The sequence below is a fragment of the Salmo salar genome, chromosome ssa05, assembly GCF_905237065.1.
Source record: "Salmo salar chromosome ssa05, Ssal_v3.1, whole genome shotgun sequence".
NCBI lineage: Eukaryota > Metazoa > Chordata > Actinopteri > Salmoniformes > Salmonidae > Salmo > Salmo salar.
In genome coordinates, this window is record NC_059446.1 from 52,203,884 (window position 1) to 52,219,676 (window position 15,793).

At 42.9% G+C, this 15,793-nt stretch overlaps 1 protein-coding gene across 4 annotated transcripts in view; it reads right to left on the reverse strand.

Moving 5' to 3' along the window:
• The window catches only part of LOC106605082 (WD and tetratricopeptide repeats protein 1), a 17,679-nt gene continuing 1,886 nt past the window's right edge, over nt 1–15,793 (reverse strand). The window contains exons 1-16 of one of the 4 annotated variants that reach the window (XM_014200367.2): nt 14,397–14,533; nt 13,480–13,617; nt 13,146–13,229; nt 12,892–12,938; nt 12,679–12,790; nt 12,395–12,582; nt 11,416–11,598; nt 10,985–11,079; nt 10,624–10,739; nt 10,343–10,415; nt 9,834–9,927; nt 9,487–9,657; nt 8,913–9,148; nt 8,464–8,632; nt 2,483–2,675; nt 1–2,004 (exon numbers count right to left, since the gene is read on the reverse strand). In XM_014200367.2, coding sequence (XP_014055842.1) covers nt 1,801–2,004; nt 2,483–2,675; nt 8,464–8,632; nt 8,913–9,148; nt 9,487–9,657; nt 9,834–9,927; nt 10,343–10,415; nt 10,624–10,739; nt 10,985–11,079; nt 11,416–11,598; nt 12,395–12,582; nt 12,679–12,790; nt 12,892–12,938; nt 13,146–13,229; nt 13,480–13,545 — 2,031 coding nt within the window. In that variant the 5' untranslated portion in view covers nt 13,546–13,617; nt 14,397–14,533 and the 3' untranslated portion in view covers nt 1–1,800. Of the gene's footprint in view, nt 2,005–2,482; nt 2,676–8,463; nt 8,633–8,912; nt 9,149–9,486; nt 9,658–9,833; nt 9,928–10,342; nt 10,416–10,623; nt 10,740–10,984; nt 11,080–11,415; nt 11,599–12,394; nt 12,583–12,678; nt 12,791–12,891; nt 12,939–13,145; nt 13,230–13,479; nt 13,618–14,112; nt 14,534–15,793 lie in introns of those variants that run through there. The other 3 variants (XM_014200368.2, XM_014200369.2, XM_014200366.2) reach the window with 3 other exon arrangements.

Sequence of the window (15,793 nt, forward strand, 5' to 3'; positions counted from 1 at the left end):
TTCAACAATATTAGACCTCTTTTATTTTTCTCTTGCAGTAAACTTTGTCATTGGATTTTTCCCAAAGAAAAATAAACAAATAAAAAAATGTCTTAAATTATTTTTTAATTAACAAAGAAATTATACATGGAAGCCTAGTGTTAGAGGACTCCATCCTTAGGTTTTCTTTGAATCCACGTCATCAGTGAGCTGTAGGTTTCCCCAAAACTTTCTGGGGAAAGCTGAAAGTGCTCGTGTAGGGATCCTGAACCCCAAAAGACACCAAATGGATAGCGTCTATGAAATTGCCTCTATGCCATGCATGAGTGATATTAGGACTGGTGGTATTGCCCTAGGATAGTGAAATACCCTTCTCTCTTCATCACTTTCCCCCTCTCTGTTCAGAGCATCAGTCCAACATAGGTTAACATTCCCATAATTTCCAGCTTTTCTAGAATACTGGCTAAAAGATTCCCGATTTCGTGCTTATTCCATCCGAATCCCGGTTATCTACCGACCGGGATATCTCGAAAAACTGGGAAATTTGTGGAAATTACCAGAATTTTGCAACCTTTAGTACAACAAAGTTTGACAGATTTCCTGACCAATCAACACCTTACTATCAATTAAATCAAACCCCTAAACGTAATCCCACAACCCTCCTTTAGAATTATCCGTCTCTACATCGCTATCAACAAATGACAGAGGAGCAAATGTCTAAGTGTTGGAGAAAATGTGAGGAGCTACTGCTTCAGTTTGACAGCTTTGTCTTAACCTACATAATAAAAATAAAAGGGAAACATTTTGCATACCTGTCAATAAAATAGGCATATAGAGCCACAAGAAGAACTTCTCAACAACAGACAAAGCAAAATGCAACATGGATCCTTGGCCATTTTTTACTCTCAAAACTTAGAACAAATGCAGAGAAAAACAATCTTTTTTTTTCTTTTCCAGACCGAGTTTAAAAGAAACAAGGTGCACAATCCTATCAACACATTTAATTTGAGTTGGAGAAACACTTCAAGACTGGGTAACACTTAAAGTCAAGACTTCTTGTGCTCTCTTCCTGTTGACCAATATTCCAAAAACTTAAAAAAAGGATTGTAAATCAAAAACTTTAAGTAGAGACTTTCAGAGCTGGAGAGGGGCTGAGTGTGACCTCATACTCCAATTGAAAAGCCCACTAGAGATGAAACAAAGCAACTTCCTGTGGCCTCAATACTCATCCTCCAATGAGGACACTGACTATCGGGGCCTCGCTTTGACCTCGAACCTCTGAGCCGTCTGCAGGCTACACTACCAGAGGCCGGAGGCTTCTGCTTGTGGTGTTTCCCTCCAACACGCTCCTTCTTGAAGAGGGTTTAGAAGTGGTTGACTCCTAGCTCATAATGAGAGATTGGGGAGTGATGGAGTGCTCTCCTCTTCTTTACCGTATAGGCCCAATACCCCCAGCCTTGGAGCAACGGAGGTCGAGGTGATGTCGTTGGCGTTCTTAAAAAAAAGGTGAAAGGTCGTCGTCGTCACCTTCGTGGAATCCCCTCGCCAAACTGGTTTCCTCCAATCCTGCCTCGGCATGTGAAAGAGGAGGGCAGTGCATAGTGCAGAGCTGTGACATGACATTCACTCAATGTTGTTTTCGTTTTAGAGGGGTGAATGAAACATTGACAAACGGAATATCGATGGTGCTTTTTCCCCCCTCCTCACAGACACACACAGACGTACACACACACAGACAGCCTCAGGGTTTGGGAGGGGGTAGGGGAGGAGTGCCTTGCATCCTGCTGCCTCCATACTGTATGTGGTGTTGGGCCCGCTAGTCTAGCTGGGCCGGCACTGCACCTGGCCGTCTGAGCTGTCCTCATCGTCCGAGCCCTCTGGCCCGCGGCCGCTGAGGCCCGTGATGCGGTAACCCATGTTGAGCAGCATGACCTCCAGGGGGTCGGCATTCATACGCCGCTGGTTGGCTGCAGCAGCGCCCTCCATGTCCTCCACCACGCGCCCGTTCCCACTCTCACTCTCCGTCTGGATGACAGAGGGCAAAAGGATGGAGAGAAAGAAAGGTAAGAAAAGGGTTCACTTCTGGTGTATTGTAAAGTCAACCTTTTTATTTTTATTTTTTTACATCAGACTACTACAAAAGGAGGCCATAGGAAAGGATAGATCATACTGCAGCCTCAATTGTGACAATCCAATAACCAGATGTACTACTGTGTTTATTTATTGCATAATCCTTGATAGTTTTTAATGCATGTATTGGCAGTAAAAAAAATGTTTTGCAACAAATACATTCAATCAAAGAATCAATCATGTTAGTGATTGAATGGATTGCTTTTTAAATGCATCTACTCTATGTATAGTGTCCTTGGTGCTGAGCTGTTAGCTTTTTTTTACATCCTGTTTCTTGCTGTATGTAGCCTACCATTCCACACAAAAGAAGTTTGCTCATTGGGGAAATTAAGTTATTTGAATTTAATAGAATTTAATAAATGTTGTTAATGACCTCCGGCCTGGGGTTCCAGAGCCGCACCACAGGGTCGATGCCGCTGGTAGCCAGGAAGCAGTAACTGGGGTGAGGCTGCAGGCAGTTGACTATGGACTCGTCCCCCTGGAGGATCCGCACCAGGTTAGCGGTCTCCTTCTCCCAGATGAAAAAGGAGCCGTCGTCGGAGCCGCTCACAATGTACTGGCCTTTACTGTGAGTGGGGGGGGGGATTATATATACACACACACTAAACAAAAATACAAACGCAACAATCTCAAAGATTTTACGGAGTTACAGTTCATATAAGGAAAATCAGCCAATTTAAATAAATTCATTTGGCCCTAATCTATAGATTTCACATGACTGGGAATACAGATATGCATCTGTTGGTCACAGATACCTTAAAAAAAAAGTATCTGGCGTGACCATTTGCCTCATGCAACGCCACACATCTCCTTCGTATGAAGTTGATCAGCCTGTTGATTGTGACCTGTGGAATATTGTCCCACTCCTCTTCAATGATTGTGCGAAGTTGCTGGAAATAGGCGGGAACTGGAACAATCTGTCGTACACGTCGATCCAGAGCATCCCAAACGTGCTCAACGGGTGACATGTCTGGTGAGTATGCAGGCCATGAAGAACTGGGACATTTTCAGCTTCCAGGAATTGTGTACAGATCCTTGAAACATGTGGCCGTGCGTTATCATGCTGAAACACGAGGTGATGGCAGCGGATGAATGGCACAATGGGCCTCAAGACCTGTGCATTCAAACTGCCATAGATAAAATGCAATTGTATTCATCATCCATAGCTTAAGCCTGCCCATACCATAACCCCACCTCCACTATGGGGCACTCTGTTCACAACGTTGACGTCAGCAAACCGCTTGCCCACATGACGCCATACACATGGTCTGTGGCTGGGAGGCCAGTTGGACGTACTGCCAAATTCTCAAAAACGAGAGAGCCGTCTTATGGTAGAGAAATGAACATTTCATTATCTGGCAACAGCTCTGGTGGACATTCCTGCAGTCAGCATGCCAATTGCATGCTCCATGCACATTTTAGAGTGGCCTTTTAATGTCCCCAGCACAAGGTGCACTTGTGTAATGATCATGCGGTTTAATCAGCTTCTTGATATGCCACACCTGTCAGATGGATGGACTTTCTTGGCAAAAGAGAAATTCTCACTCAGGGATGTAAATCATTTTTGGTTGTGGAGAAATACGCTTTTTGTGCGTATGAAACATTTCTGGGATCTTTTATTTCACCTCATGAAACATAGGACGAACACTTTATATGTTGCATTTACATTTTTGAAAGGGAGAGAGAGTCAACTATTAAACCTTGTCATCGTTTGATACTGCACACATTTACGGCAGACATTTCCGTAACATTTCATTTGAAGGGTACTTAAATAAGGACTTCATAACGCATTCATAATCAAAACGTTCATAAGCAGTACATGAGCATTCTTTTATTCTTATGTCAACTACCACAATTTGATACCTTATGAACTGCTCATGAATGCGTTATGAAGTTCTTCAGGAGGCACCAAAGTTTCTATAGAACAGCATCATGTGTTTTCTTTTAAAAGGTCTAAAAAATGTTGTTGTACACTTATATACAGTGCATATGAAAAGTATTCAGACACCCTTTTCCATATTTTGTTACATTACAGCCTTATTCTAAAATGGATTAAAAAAATACTCAATCTACACACAATACCCCATAAAGACAAAGCGAAATACCTTATTTACATAAGTATTCAGACCCTTTGCTATGAGACTTCGAAATTTAGCTCAGGTGCATCCTGTTTCCATTGATCACCCTTGATATGCTTCTACAACTTGATTGGAGTACACCTGTGGTAAATTCTATTGATTGGACATGATTTAGAAAGGCACACACATTTTGGGGAATATTCAGAGGTGGAAAGTTTCTGTGGGAATATATGGGAATTAACGGAAATATATGCAAATTAATATTAACACCATTTACAATGTAGATGTTTTTTGCATTGGATATATTTACCATATCATATGGAGACAGACACATAAACCTTTTACCTTATCATAAGCAAATGATTAAATCCTTCCAATAGAAAAAGAAAAAAAAGACTGTTACGAATTTAACTTCAAATAAGTTGACTCTTCACATGGGATGATTTCATGGAACAACAAAAGAAAGGGAATATTGAATGATCCATCGCATCTCCCAAAAACTTTTCAACATTCATCTGTAAAATGATAACCAAAGCTTTAGTTTCTAGACTATCTTCCTCTCAGGCTTCCGTCTTCTCCCTGGACCTCCTCAATGTCCACCTCTTGAACATCAGACTCTGAGGTCTCATCTTCACTGTCACTTTCCAACCTTGTTGAGGATGGCTCGTTGTCAGGCTCAAAAAGCCTCAAATTTTCCCGGATGGCCACCAATTTTTCAACCCTTGTATTGGTCAGCCTGTTGCGTGCTTTGGTGTGTGTGTTCCCAAACAAGGACCAGTTGTGCTCTGAGGCGGCTGATGTTGGTGGGATTTGGAGGATGATGGAGGCAACAGGGGAAAGAACCAAGAACCTTGCCCAAGGTGGCGAGACACGATAGTGATGACACCATAGGCCTTGTTGATCTGCACCAGACAGGATGCTCTTGCCAGCATACTTGGTGTCCAACATGTACGCTGCTGCGTGTATGGGCTTCAAGCAGAAGTCTTTACGCTTTCTGATGCATTTCAGAACTGCAGTTTCCTCTGCTTGGAGCAACAGTGAAGTGGACAGGGCAGTACGGATTTCTTCTCTTAAATCTGCAAGCAGAGTCTGAATATCAGACAGGATGGCATTGTCTCCCTCAATCCGTGCAATGGCTACTGCTATAGATTTCAGGAGTTTCAGGCTGCTTAACACTCTCTCCCAAAATACATCATCCAGGAGGATCCTCTTGATGGGCTGTCCATATGGGCATACTGTGATAGGGCCATTTCTTGGAGAGACTTCTTCCCCCCTCAAGGAGACTGTCAAACATGATGACAACACCACCCCAACAGAGGTTGCTGGGCAGCTTCAATGTGGTGCTCTTATTCTTCTCACTTTGCTTGGTGAGGTAGATTGCTGCTATAACTTGATGACCCTTCACATACCTAACCATTTCCTTGGCTCTCTTGTAGAGTGTATCCATTGTTTCCAGTGCCATGATATCCTTGAAGATTCAATGCATGAGCAGCACAGCCAATTGGTGTGATGTGAGGGTAGGACTCCTCCACTTTAGACGAAGCAGCCTTCATGTTCGCAGCATTGTCTGTCACCAGTGCAAATACCTTCTGTGGTCCAAGGTCATTGATGACTGCCTTCAGCTCATCTGTAATGTAGAGACCGGTGTGTCTCTTGTCCCTTGTGTCTGTGCACTTGTAGAATACTGGTTGAGGGGTTGAGATGATGTAGTTAATTATTCCTTGCCCACGAACATTCAACCACCAATCAGAGATGATTGCAATAAAGTCTGCTTTCTCTATGATTTGCTTGACCTTCACTTGAACTCTGTTGAACTCTGCATCCAGCAAATGAGTAGACAAAGCATGTCTGGTTGGAGGGGTGTATGCTGGGCGAAGAACATTCAGAAATCTCTTCCAATACCTGTGAGCATCAGAGGTGAACCAGTTGCATACACAGCTCAAGCAAGACATTCATAAGCATTTCTCTGACTACGTTCCTCCACTGAGTCAAAAAAACTTCTGATTCCTGTTGCTATCGATAAGGTTTCTGATTCATCATTTTCACCTCGAAATAGAAGTAGAGGGACTTTTGTCAGAGGTTACTTGTGAGCGCTGAGGGAAATTTAAGCACTTGGCCAGATGATTCTGCATCTTTGTTGCATTTTTCACATATGATTTGGCACAGTATTTGCAAATGTACACAGCTTTTCCTTCTACATTAGCTGCAGTGTAATTTCTCCACACATCACATAGTGCCCGTGGCATTTTCCTGTAAAGATTAGAAAAAAAATAGTAAAAAACAAACAAATACAATTCCATGTATAGATAAATAGTTAAGCAGTTAAATTAAACAACTCCTTTGTAAGATAAATATTTTAAAAGGAAACAGGTGAATTAACACTCAGTTAGCAGGATCAAGCAAGCTAAAACCCACATGGTAGCAAAAATGAACTAGCAGAAATTGTTAACAAGTTAGAAATTATTTAAAAAAACACTGTTGTAGGCTACTATTTACTAGTTAACAAAAAATCATATAGGTCATAAAATATATTCACCCCACCCAGTATTGTAATCAAAACTTACCAGAAAGCATGTAGATCTTGGCTCAGTGTAGTCGTGTGGGCTCAATAGCATCTCATTAGTGTGCAAGATCTTGAGAATCAGCTGTACTTGTGATGGTAGAATGTACTGTGCATGCAGACGGTTTCAAGTCCAATGAATTGGGGATAGTTTAACCAAAATATGCCACAAGACCTAGAATTGCCTTATGTGTATCCCACAAAAAAGGTTCACTGTTATAAGCTAACTTTTTTGATTAATTTAAGCAAAATTCCCCAAATTCACGGGCTTAACTTCCCATGGAAAAATTCCGTAAATTTACCGGAAAGTTTCCTACCCTTCACAACCGTACACACACCGGTCTATAAGGTCCCACAGTTGACAGTGCATGTCAGAGCAAAAACCAAAGCCATGAGGTTGAAGGAATTGTCCGTAGAGCTCCGATACAGGATTGTGTCGAGGCACAGATCTGGGGAAGGTTACTAAAAAATGTCTGCAGCATTGAATGTCTCCAAGAACACAGTGGCCTCCATCATTGTTAAATAGAAGAAGTTTGGAACCACCAAGACTCTTCCTAGAGCTGTCCGCCTGGCCAAATTGAGCAATCGGGGGAGAAGGGCCTTGGTCAGGGAGGTGACCAAGAACCCGATGGTCACTCTGACAGAGCTCCAGAGTTCCTCTGTGGAGATGGGAGAACCTTCCAGAAGGACAACCATCTCCGCAGGACTCCACCAATCAGGCCTTTATGGTAGAGTGGCCAGACGGAAGCCACTCTTCAGTAAAAGGCATATGACAGCCTGCTTGCCAAAAGGCATCTAAACAAGATTCTCTGGTCTGATGAAACCAAGATTGAACTCTTTGGCCTGAATGTCAAGTCTGGAGGAAACCTGGCACCATCCCTACAGTGAAGCATGGTGGTGGAAGCATGGTGGTGGAAGCATCAGGGACTGGGAGACTAGTCATGATCGAGGGAAAGATGAACGGAGCAAAGTACAGCGAGATCCTTGATGAAAACCTGCTCCTGAGCACTCAGGACCTCAGACTGGGGCGAAGGTTCACTTTCCAACAGGACAACGACCCTAAGCACACAGCCAAGACAACGCAGGAGTGGCTTCGGGACAAGTCTCTGAATGTCCTTGAGTGGCCCAGCCAGAGCTCGGACTTGAACCCGATCGAACATCTCTGGAGACCTGAAAATAGCTGTGCAGCTACGCTCACCATCCAACTTGACAGATCTTGAGGATCTGCAGAGAATGGGAGAAACTCCCCAAATATAGGGTTGCCAAGATTGTAGCATCATACCCAAGAAGGCTTGAGGCTGTAATCGCTGCCAAAGTTGCTTCAACAAAGTACTGAGTCTGAATACTTGTGATGTGATTTTTATTTATTTTTTACATTTGCAAAAATGTCTAAACCTGTTTTTGATTGGTCATTATGGGGTATTGTGTGTAGATTGATGACGCATTTATTTTAGATTTTTTATCAATTTTAGAGTAAAGCTATAACGTAACAAAATGTGATAAAGTAAAGTGGTCTGAATACTTTCCCGAATGCACTGTATCCTCCCAAAAATGTAATGGGGAAACATAACCAACGTTTTAGAAGGCAGTGTCTTCTTCAGGGTTGACTATGCATTAGCCGTCAGCTCATGCTTTTTTTTAGGTCAGCAACTAATATTAACGTATTGTGTTTTTATAGAAGGTATAATATATCAGTGTCTAAAATGCTCCACTGACCTGCCAAAGAAGTTGGCCTCCTTGATGTCTGTGGTGGTGTTACAATGACCACAGTAGCGGTGTTTGTAGTCATAGCTGCGCTCTCTCAAGACGACCTCGTCTTCCGGGATGGACTCCTTCCTGCTGAATGTGTGGAAGCGGATTGAGCTGTTGCCCTTTTTGTCTTCAGCTACAAACAGACACGACATGGAAATAAACAACAACAACTACTAAACAATGCATTATATCAAATCCGTACACTAATTAACACTGTATTAATTTGCGCAATTGCCCTTGTGGAATACATAAGGTATTTTGAATTGAATCAATATCATATAAAAAACATATTGTAAGTCAAATGTGGAAAGGTGATGGGAAAAGTCAGAGGTCAGCCAAAATCACACTTTATTTGTGGGGGGGGGGGGAACAGACGATTACCCAACCCAGCATCACCATTAACCCCTTCTCACCAGAGTCCATCTTGGAGAAGAGGGCGGCCTTGATATCCTTATCTAGGGCGTCGCAGGCGCTGCTGTGGGCTTGCTCGGGGAACTTGCCCTTGAAGTCATCCAAGCACTCCAGAGCCTCGGCCACGTACTTCAGCTCAAAGAGGCAGCGTGCCAGCCGGAAGTGGGCCTTCAGGTGCCCAGGGTTGAGGGACAGGGCTTTCAGACAATCCCTCAGCCCATCATAGTGGTCACCGTCCCTGGGGGAGAGAGAGAACACATCACACAACAGTAAATACCACACACACACACACACACACACACACACACACACACACACACACACACACACACACACACACACACACACACACACACACACACACACACACACACACACACACGTACCAGCATAGTGGTAAACCGCTTTAAACGTGATGAAACAAGGACGTTATAGCTTTTTTTCTTCCGTTGCAAAACATTTTGCTACAGTATGCCCTACTGAACATGACCATGTTCTGTAATAGGAGAAACACAGAAGGAGAGTAAACAAGGCTAATGGGTTAGCTCGGGCTCTAGGTCGAAAAAGCTGCCGTACCACTTGCGCTTCATGTAGGCGGCGGCGCGGTTCCCGTAGAGCATGGCGTTGTGGCTGGCCTCGTGGATGCCCAGACTGTAGAACTGGATGGCCTGCGTCCACTGCTGCCGCGCAAACGCGTCGTTGGCCTGCTGCTTTATCCGCTCCAAGTGAGGCGGCAGCTCGCCAGAACTAGGGAAGAAAGATGAGGACAAGATGAGAAAGCGATGAGAGAAACTAGGGATGTCACCCCCCCCCGCCCGCCCCATAGCGTAGTGTTTCTATAAATACACTGGGGCTAGGCTGTTGCTAAATGTAACATGTGGGTGAAAATGAACGATTAAAATCAAACATGAGAAAAAGATTACCCAGAGAAAACTTTGCTTTCTGCGAATCGAAGACGGCTGGCTGGCAAGTGAATTCCATTTGACACACCGTTGGTTGTCTTTCCATTCTGAACATCTGTTGGGAGATCAAGATTTTAGAAATCCCCATACAGTTCTCGGCATTACAAAGTTGTACTGCAGCACAGTAAAGAACGTTTGCCGCAAAGTGGATGTAACTGCACTGACAGCAACATTTTTCAAAAATGCATTTCATTACATGGTTTATTGCCAAGTGATTGATAATGACCTTGGTGGTTGATGTCACCCTGCGAGAGAGTAATTTGTCACATAGACAATGTACCTTGATGTAGATTGCTGCTGCAAGGCATTTTGAAGAATTCACTTTTTAATGCCCAGATCTGTATCTAAACTATGGGCAGAGTTTCAGCAAGCAACTGCATCCCTCCATTGGTCATAAATAATACATTCTGTATATGTCATTTTAATGGCCAAATACTGTAGTAAGTTTTGGGCTATTTCCATAGTTATACCTGTTAATTGGCACTTTTTGGGAAGCAGATAGGTGTACGGCTTCTGTTTGAACGTCAAGTCAAATAGATACACCTGCAGACAAGAGAAAACACATTCCCGGCAAAGTTACCGTTTTGAACCAACCAAAGGTAATCATCAACTTTAATGATTTGGTTTGAGAGTTAAAGTAGTATGCTTGTTGGAATTCAAACCCGACAATCTGAGAAAGAGATGGTTTTTTGCCTAGTGAGCTGACCTGGAGGCATAACTTCTAGGACGTTATGCCAGGAAGCAGCCTTACCTGTTCTCCTCCCATGTTAACTAGCAGCTCGGTGCCGTCGGGGCTGAAGGTGACGTAGGTGGCCACTAGGACCCTCAGGCGGTTATTGTAGTCAGGGAGCTTCACTGGCAGGTGCCCTGAGGTAACGGAACAAGAAGAAATTGGGTGAGAGGCATACAGAATCACCTTACCTGTCCCACTAGTTTAGTTCCATGTACTGCAAATGACTGTGTTAAAACCCACACATTGTCCATGTGTGTTTTTACTGTTTATAATACATTGTAGATACTGTATGGGCTTCATAGAAAGTGTTCACAGCAGTTTTTTTTATTAATACATTTGGGGCAATAAGCCAAACGATCACACACACACACACACACACCTGCGACATAATACTGCCCCGCTCCGTCTGGGATGGGCTTCTGCCTGTCGCAGAATGTGTGCACTCCTGCCGATGTGCTCTGACTCGCAGACTTCCTGTGAATGGAAGTGGAGGAGAGAAACATAAATGATTAACAAATCATGCTCCCTCTGTGTATATAAGAAGTCTCAAAGCTGAGATAATAACATCGGTATGACTGATGATAGTTCAGAGTAGTAGGGAGACATATTAGACGATCTATCCAATAGTCGTGCATATTCCTTACGTGATATGAAATGAAAAACTATTCAATTAAACTCAGAATTTGACAGTCAGGCAGTGAGAGCTAAATCCTAACTTCAGACTTGAGATGACTTGGACTTTCAGGTCAATGGAAACATGAGTCACATGCATCGATCTCAAGTTAGGATTCGAGCCTGACTACTACACACCTGTGGTTGTGGATCATGCGCATGTCATAGAGGCGTACAAAGGGCCCGTTGGCCCCCACTGCTAGATAGTTATTATTTTGCGGGTTGACAGCCAAACACTTGGCCTCCACCAGCTGACCACAGTATTCCGTCAGGTCGATGAGCACTTCTGAACGCTTACTGCTTTCTCTCAGGTCATATTGCCTAAAACAGTAGTAGAAGAAAGCACATCATGAGGACATCAATCATCTCCAGAGAGTCAGAACTAAGCTCTTTAAAATATTGTTTGTTTTGAATTCTAATCAAATACTAGACTTTTGCAAGGTTTAATTAAAACTGCAATTTGTGTCCAAAGCCAGCTTGCTCAAAAAGAAACTACTAACTACTATACTCTGTACATGGGATACATATTTTGAGGTTGTAGACTGCTGGTTCGGGTAGTCAAAAACACAAGCCACGATTGCAACATTGGCCCTTTGAGTCATAAGCAGCAGGGGGAGGTCAGGCAGTGATGTACTGTAGAGAGAATAAAATACTAAACCCCCCCCCATCATTAACTTCCTGTGTCTGAGCTGACCCCCTTATGGGAACCATAGCCTGAAGCCAACCACGCATCTGCAGTAGTCCCCAATGCCCACTGCGCACCTTAGCTTTGAAGGGTAGTTAAAGGGTATTCTCTGGAGATACATTAACCTCCAAGACAGTGTGTGATGGAAGTGCTTCTGGAAGCATGTAGCCACAGAGACCCAGAGAAGAAGTCCCTGGGAAAGCCAAGGAACTGGTAGGGAACAGCTTGAGGTAAGAAAGGGGCCCATGGCATAACATTTCCATTCCAACCATACTGTTTCATGTCATCTTTTCACCTTCGATATTCTACTACAAGCCAGTAGAAATAACATGATGCATCTGACAATGTATCTGACAGTGTCACCTTAACCAATAAACATCTTTGGATGCGACAAGGATGCTCCAATGGTTAGCTAGCTACTGGGGCTCTGACCTGATGATGCCGTCCTCCGCAGCACTCCAGAAGGTGTTAGGCCACATGGGGGCCGTAGCAATGCGCTTGACGCGGTTGGTGTGGTCAGAGAACATGTGGATGGTCTCCTTGACCGACACGTCGTGCACGTGAACCTTGGTGTCCGCTGCACCCGTCACGAGGATACGGTCACCTGAGTGAGGGAGAAACTGCAAGGGGGGAACGTGAAAAAAGGAGAGGATAAAATAAGAAAGAAGCTTCATTTCTACACACAGACTTTCCCATCAAGCAGTTTATGTTTTTACCTTCACAGAGAAGATGTTTGCTGCATGCCCTGTGTGCATAGTGGTGAGCTTCTTGTGTTTGAAGGGGTCCCAGATGATGCAATGTTGGTCATCTGAGCCCGATGCCAGCAGACTGCATAGAACAAGAGTAAACATTACAGATAGGCCAACATAAATGTAGAAGTGATAAATATGGTCATTTAAATAGAACCCTGGTTTCAGCTCAGGACTTACTCTCCCTGTTCGTTCCATTCCAGGCAGTTCACACACCCAGTGTGGCCCTGTTGACACAACAGATACAGGCTGTCAGATTGGCAAAGGCATTAATGTTGTATGTGTGCAGTCACACACACACACACACACACACACACACACACACACACACACACACACACACACACACACACACACACACACACACACACACACACACACACACACACACACACACACACACACACACACACACACACACACACACAAATCACCTGCAACTCTGCCTCCAGTCCAAGTCTACTGATGAAGGGGTCTGTGACATGATACTGCCTTTGGAAGCCCAATGCTCTCTTGTCCTGCAGACATTAAGGCAAAACATCACCGGTCTCTCAACAAAATCTCCTGTCTCACTCTGTCCAACATAATTAAAGCGTTTCGGTGAATACTAGTGTTCATTATTGAATAGATTGCAATGCATATTGCATTTCAGAGTTGTTGATTTTGCTCATGTATCCTGAAAAGAAAATATGAAAATGTTAAATTTTGTAGGAATTAGTTAGGGCAGTTCGTTTATTTCATAAAAAAAAAAAAAAACATTGGACTCACCCTGATCTGCCTGTGCAGGATGTCTCTGGTGATGTTCACAGCAGACATGGCCTCACAGCAAGTCATAGAGCACGGACTAGAGGTGCAGGGTCCGAGGGTCAAAGGTCAGATGGCATCTGCACAGTCTCTAGGAATTGGCTGCAATTTGAGAAATAGAATAGAACGGACATCACACAAAGATCATGCTTACTTAAATAGGATTAATGTGCAAACATAGATGTTTGTTTCTCTACTAGGTACATCAGTCAATGGACACTGGAGTCATTTACACCTAAATTGATGAGGGGTTCCCAAGTGTTTGAGGTTTAAATACTGAAACATAACTGTTAGCTAACTACAACAACAACTGGTTATATCTCAGCTAGCCAAGCGGTGGTCTTCAGACAGCTATGTACACAACATTCCTTCCTAATACTAGCCATTGCGACTGGTGATGTTTACATTAGCCAATTAACGTTAACGGTAGCTAGCTGGATTAGCTGCTGGGAAGCTAGCTACCAATAGCCAATAACAACAAGCCGTATACGCACAGTGACAGCAGTCTAGGTTGGCCTCCCAAAAATACAGACATACAAATACAGCTCCGTCATCTTAACTAGATATTTCTAGCATTCCCCCCAAAAAGCGTTGTACCTGTGTCGTCTGGGCTTCAACTCGAAATCGTTACAAATCTTTGCCCAAATTTCCAGATTACGATAGAGCCAGCTATCCTGCCAGTTACTGTCTGAGCTACAGTAGCTAGCTAGCTGAGCTAACGTGAGATTATTTAGTCAAGGAACAGGGAATTCTCTATGCTCTAGTTCTCTATCTAGCACTTTAGCTACTCCTTACCAATGAAAGTCAAACTGTAACAAGAGCGCTTCATATGACATATTTTGGTAAGAATTTACAAGTGTTGACTGTCAATGCTTACTTACATGGGTTTATCAACTGACTGAACCCTCCCACTACCCTTACGTGAAATAGCTGACGTGAACTAGCCTTTGGATATGAATTTTAGGAAGATAATTATGAGTACACCGCTCTGTGAATTGCACCGCTGTTTTTCTTCGTCGCACGACTGTACTGTTGAGTGACAGGTCAACTCTACAAATGAAAAAGTTGCAAAAATCCTTTGCATGTTTTTTTTTCTTCTTTTTTTTCTCAAGTGTGTAAAGTATTTAAGTAAAATACTTTAAAATACTACTTAAGTATTTTTTGGGGGGGATATCTCTACTTTACTATTTATATTTTTGACACCTTTTACTTTACTACATTCATAAACAAAATTATGTACTTTTTACTCCATACATTTTTTCCTGTCAAGCAAAAGTAGTAGTTACATTTTGAATGCTTAGCAGGACAGAAAAACATCCATGGTTATCCCTACTGCCTCTGATCTGGTGGACTGGCTAAACATAAATGCTTCATTTGTAAATTATGTCTAAGTGTTTGAGTGCACCTGTCTATCCGTCAATTTTAAAAATCATGAACATTGTACATCTGGTTTGCTTAATATAAGGAATTTGACATTCTTTATACTTTTACCTTTGATATTTAAGTATATTTTAGCAATTACTTTTACTTTTGATACTTTAGTATATTTAAAGCCAAATACTTTGACTTTTACTCAAGTAATATTTTACTGTGTGACTTTTACTTTTCTATTAAGGTATCTTTACTTTTACTCAAGTATGAAAATTGGATACTTTATCCATGTCTGTATTTTTCTACTTATTAACCTAATGCAATATGAGATCAGCAATGACATTCAGCACTGTTTTCCTGGTGAGATGTATGAAGGAGTGTGGCCTGTGGGACAAAATAATGAATTAATAATAAATTAATCCTGAAATAATTCATAAAATAATAGATATCCTGATACATATGTAAATGGAAATCAGGATATATAAATGTATCAAGACAGTCGTGAAGAGGTCTCGACAAAGCCTGTCCCCCCTCAGGAAACTAAAAAGATTTGGCATGGGTCGTCAGATCTTCAAAAGGTTCTACAGCTGAAACATTGAGAGCATCCTGACTGGTTGCATCACTGCCTGGTACGGCAACTGCTCGTCCTCCGACCGCAAGGCACTACAGAGGGTATTGCGTTCGGCCCAGTACATCACTGGGGCTAAGCTGCCTGCCATCCAGGACCTCAACAACAAGCGGTGTCAGAGGAAGGCCCTAAAAATTGTCAACGACCCCAGCCACCCCAGTCATAGAATGTTCTCTCTACTACCGCATGGCAAGCGGTACTGGAGCGCCAAGTCTAGGACCAAAAGGCTTCTCAACAGTTTTTACACCCAAGCCATAAGACTCCTGAACAAGTAATCAA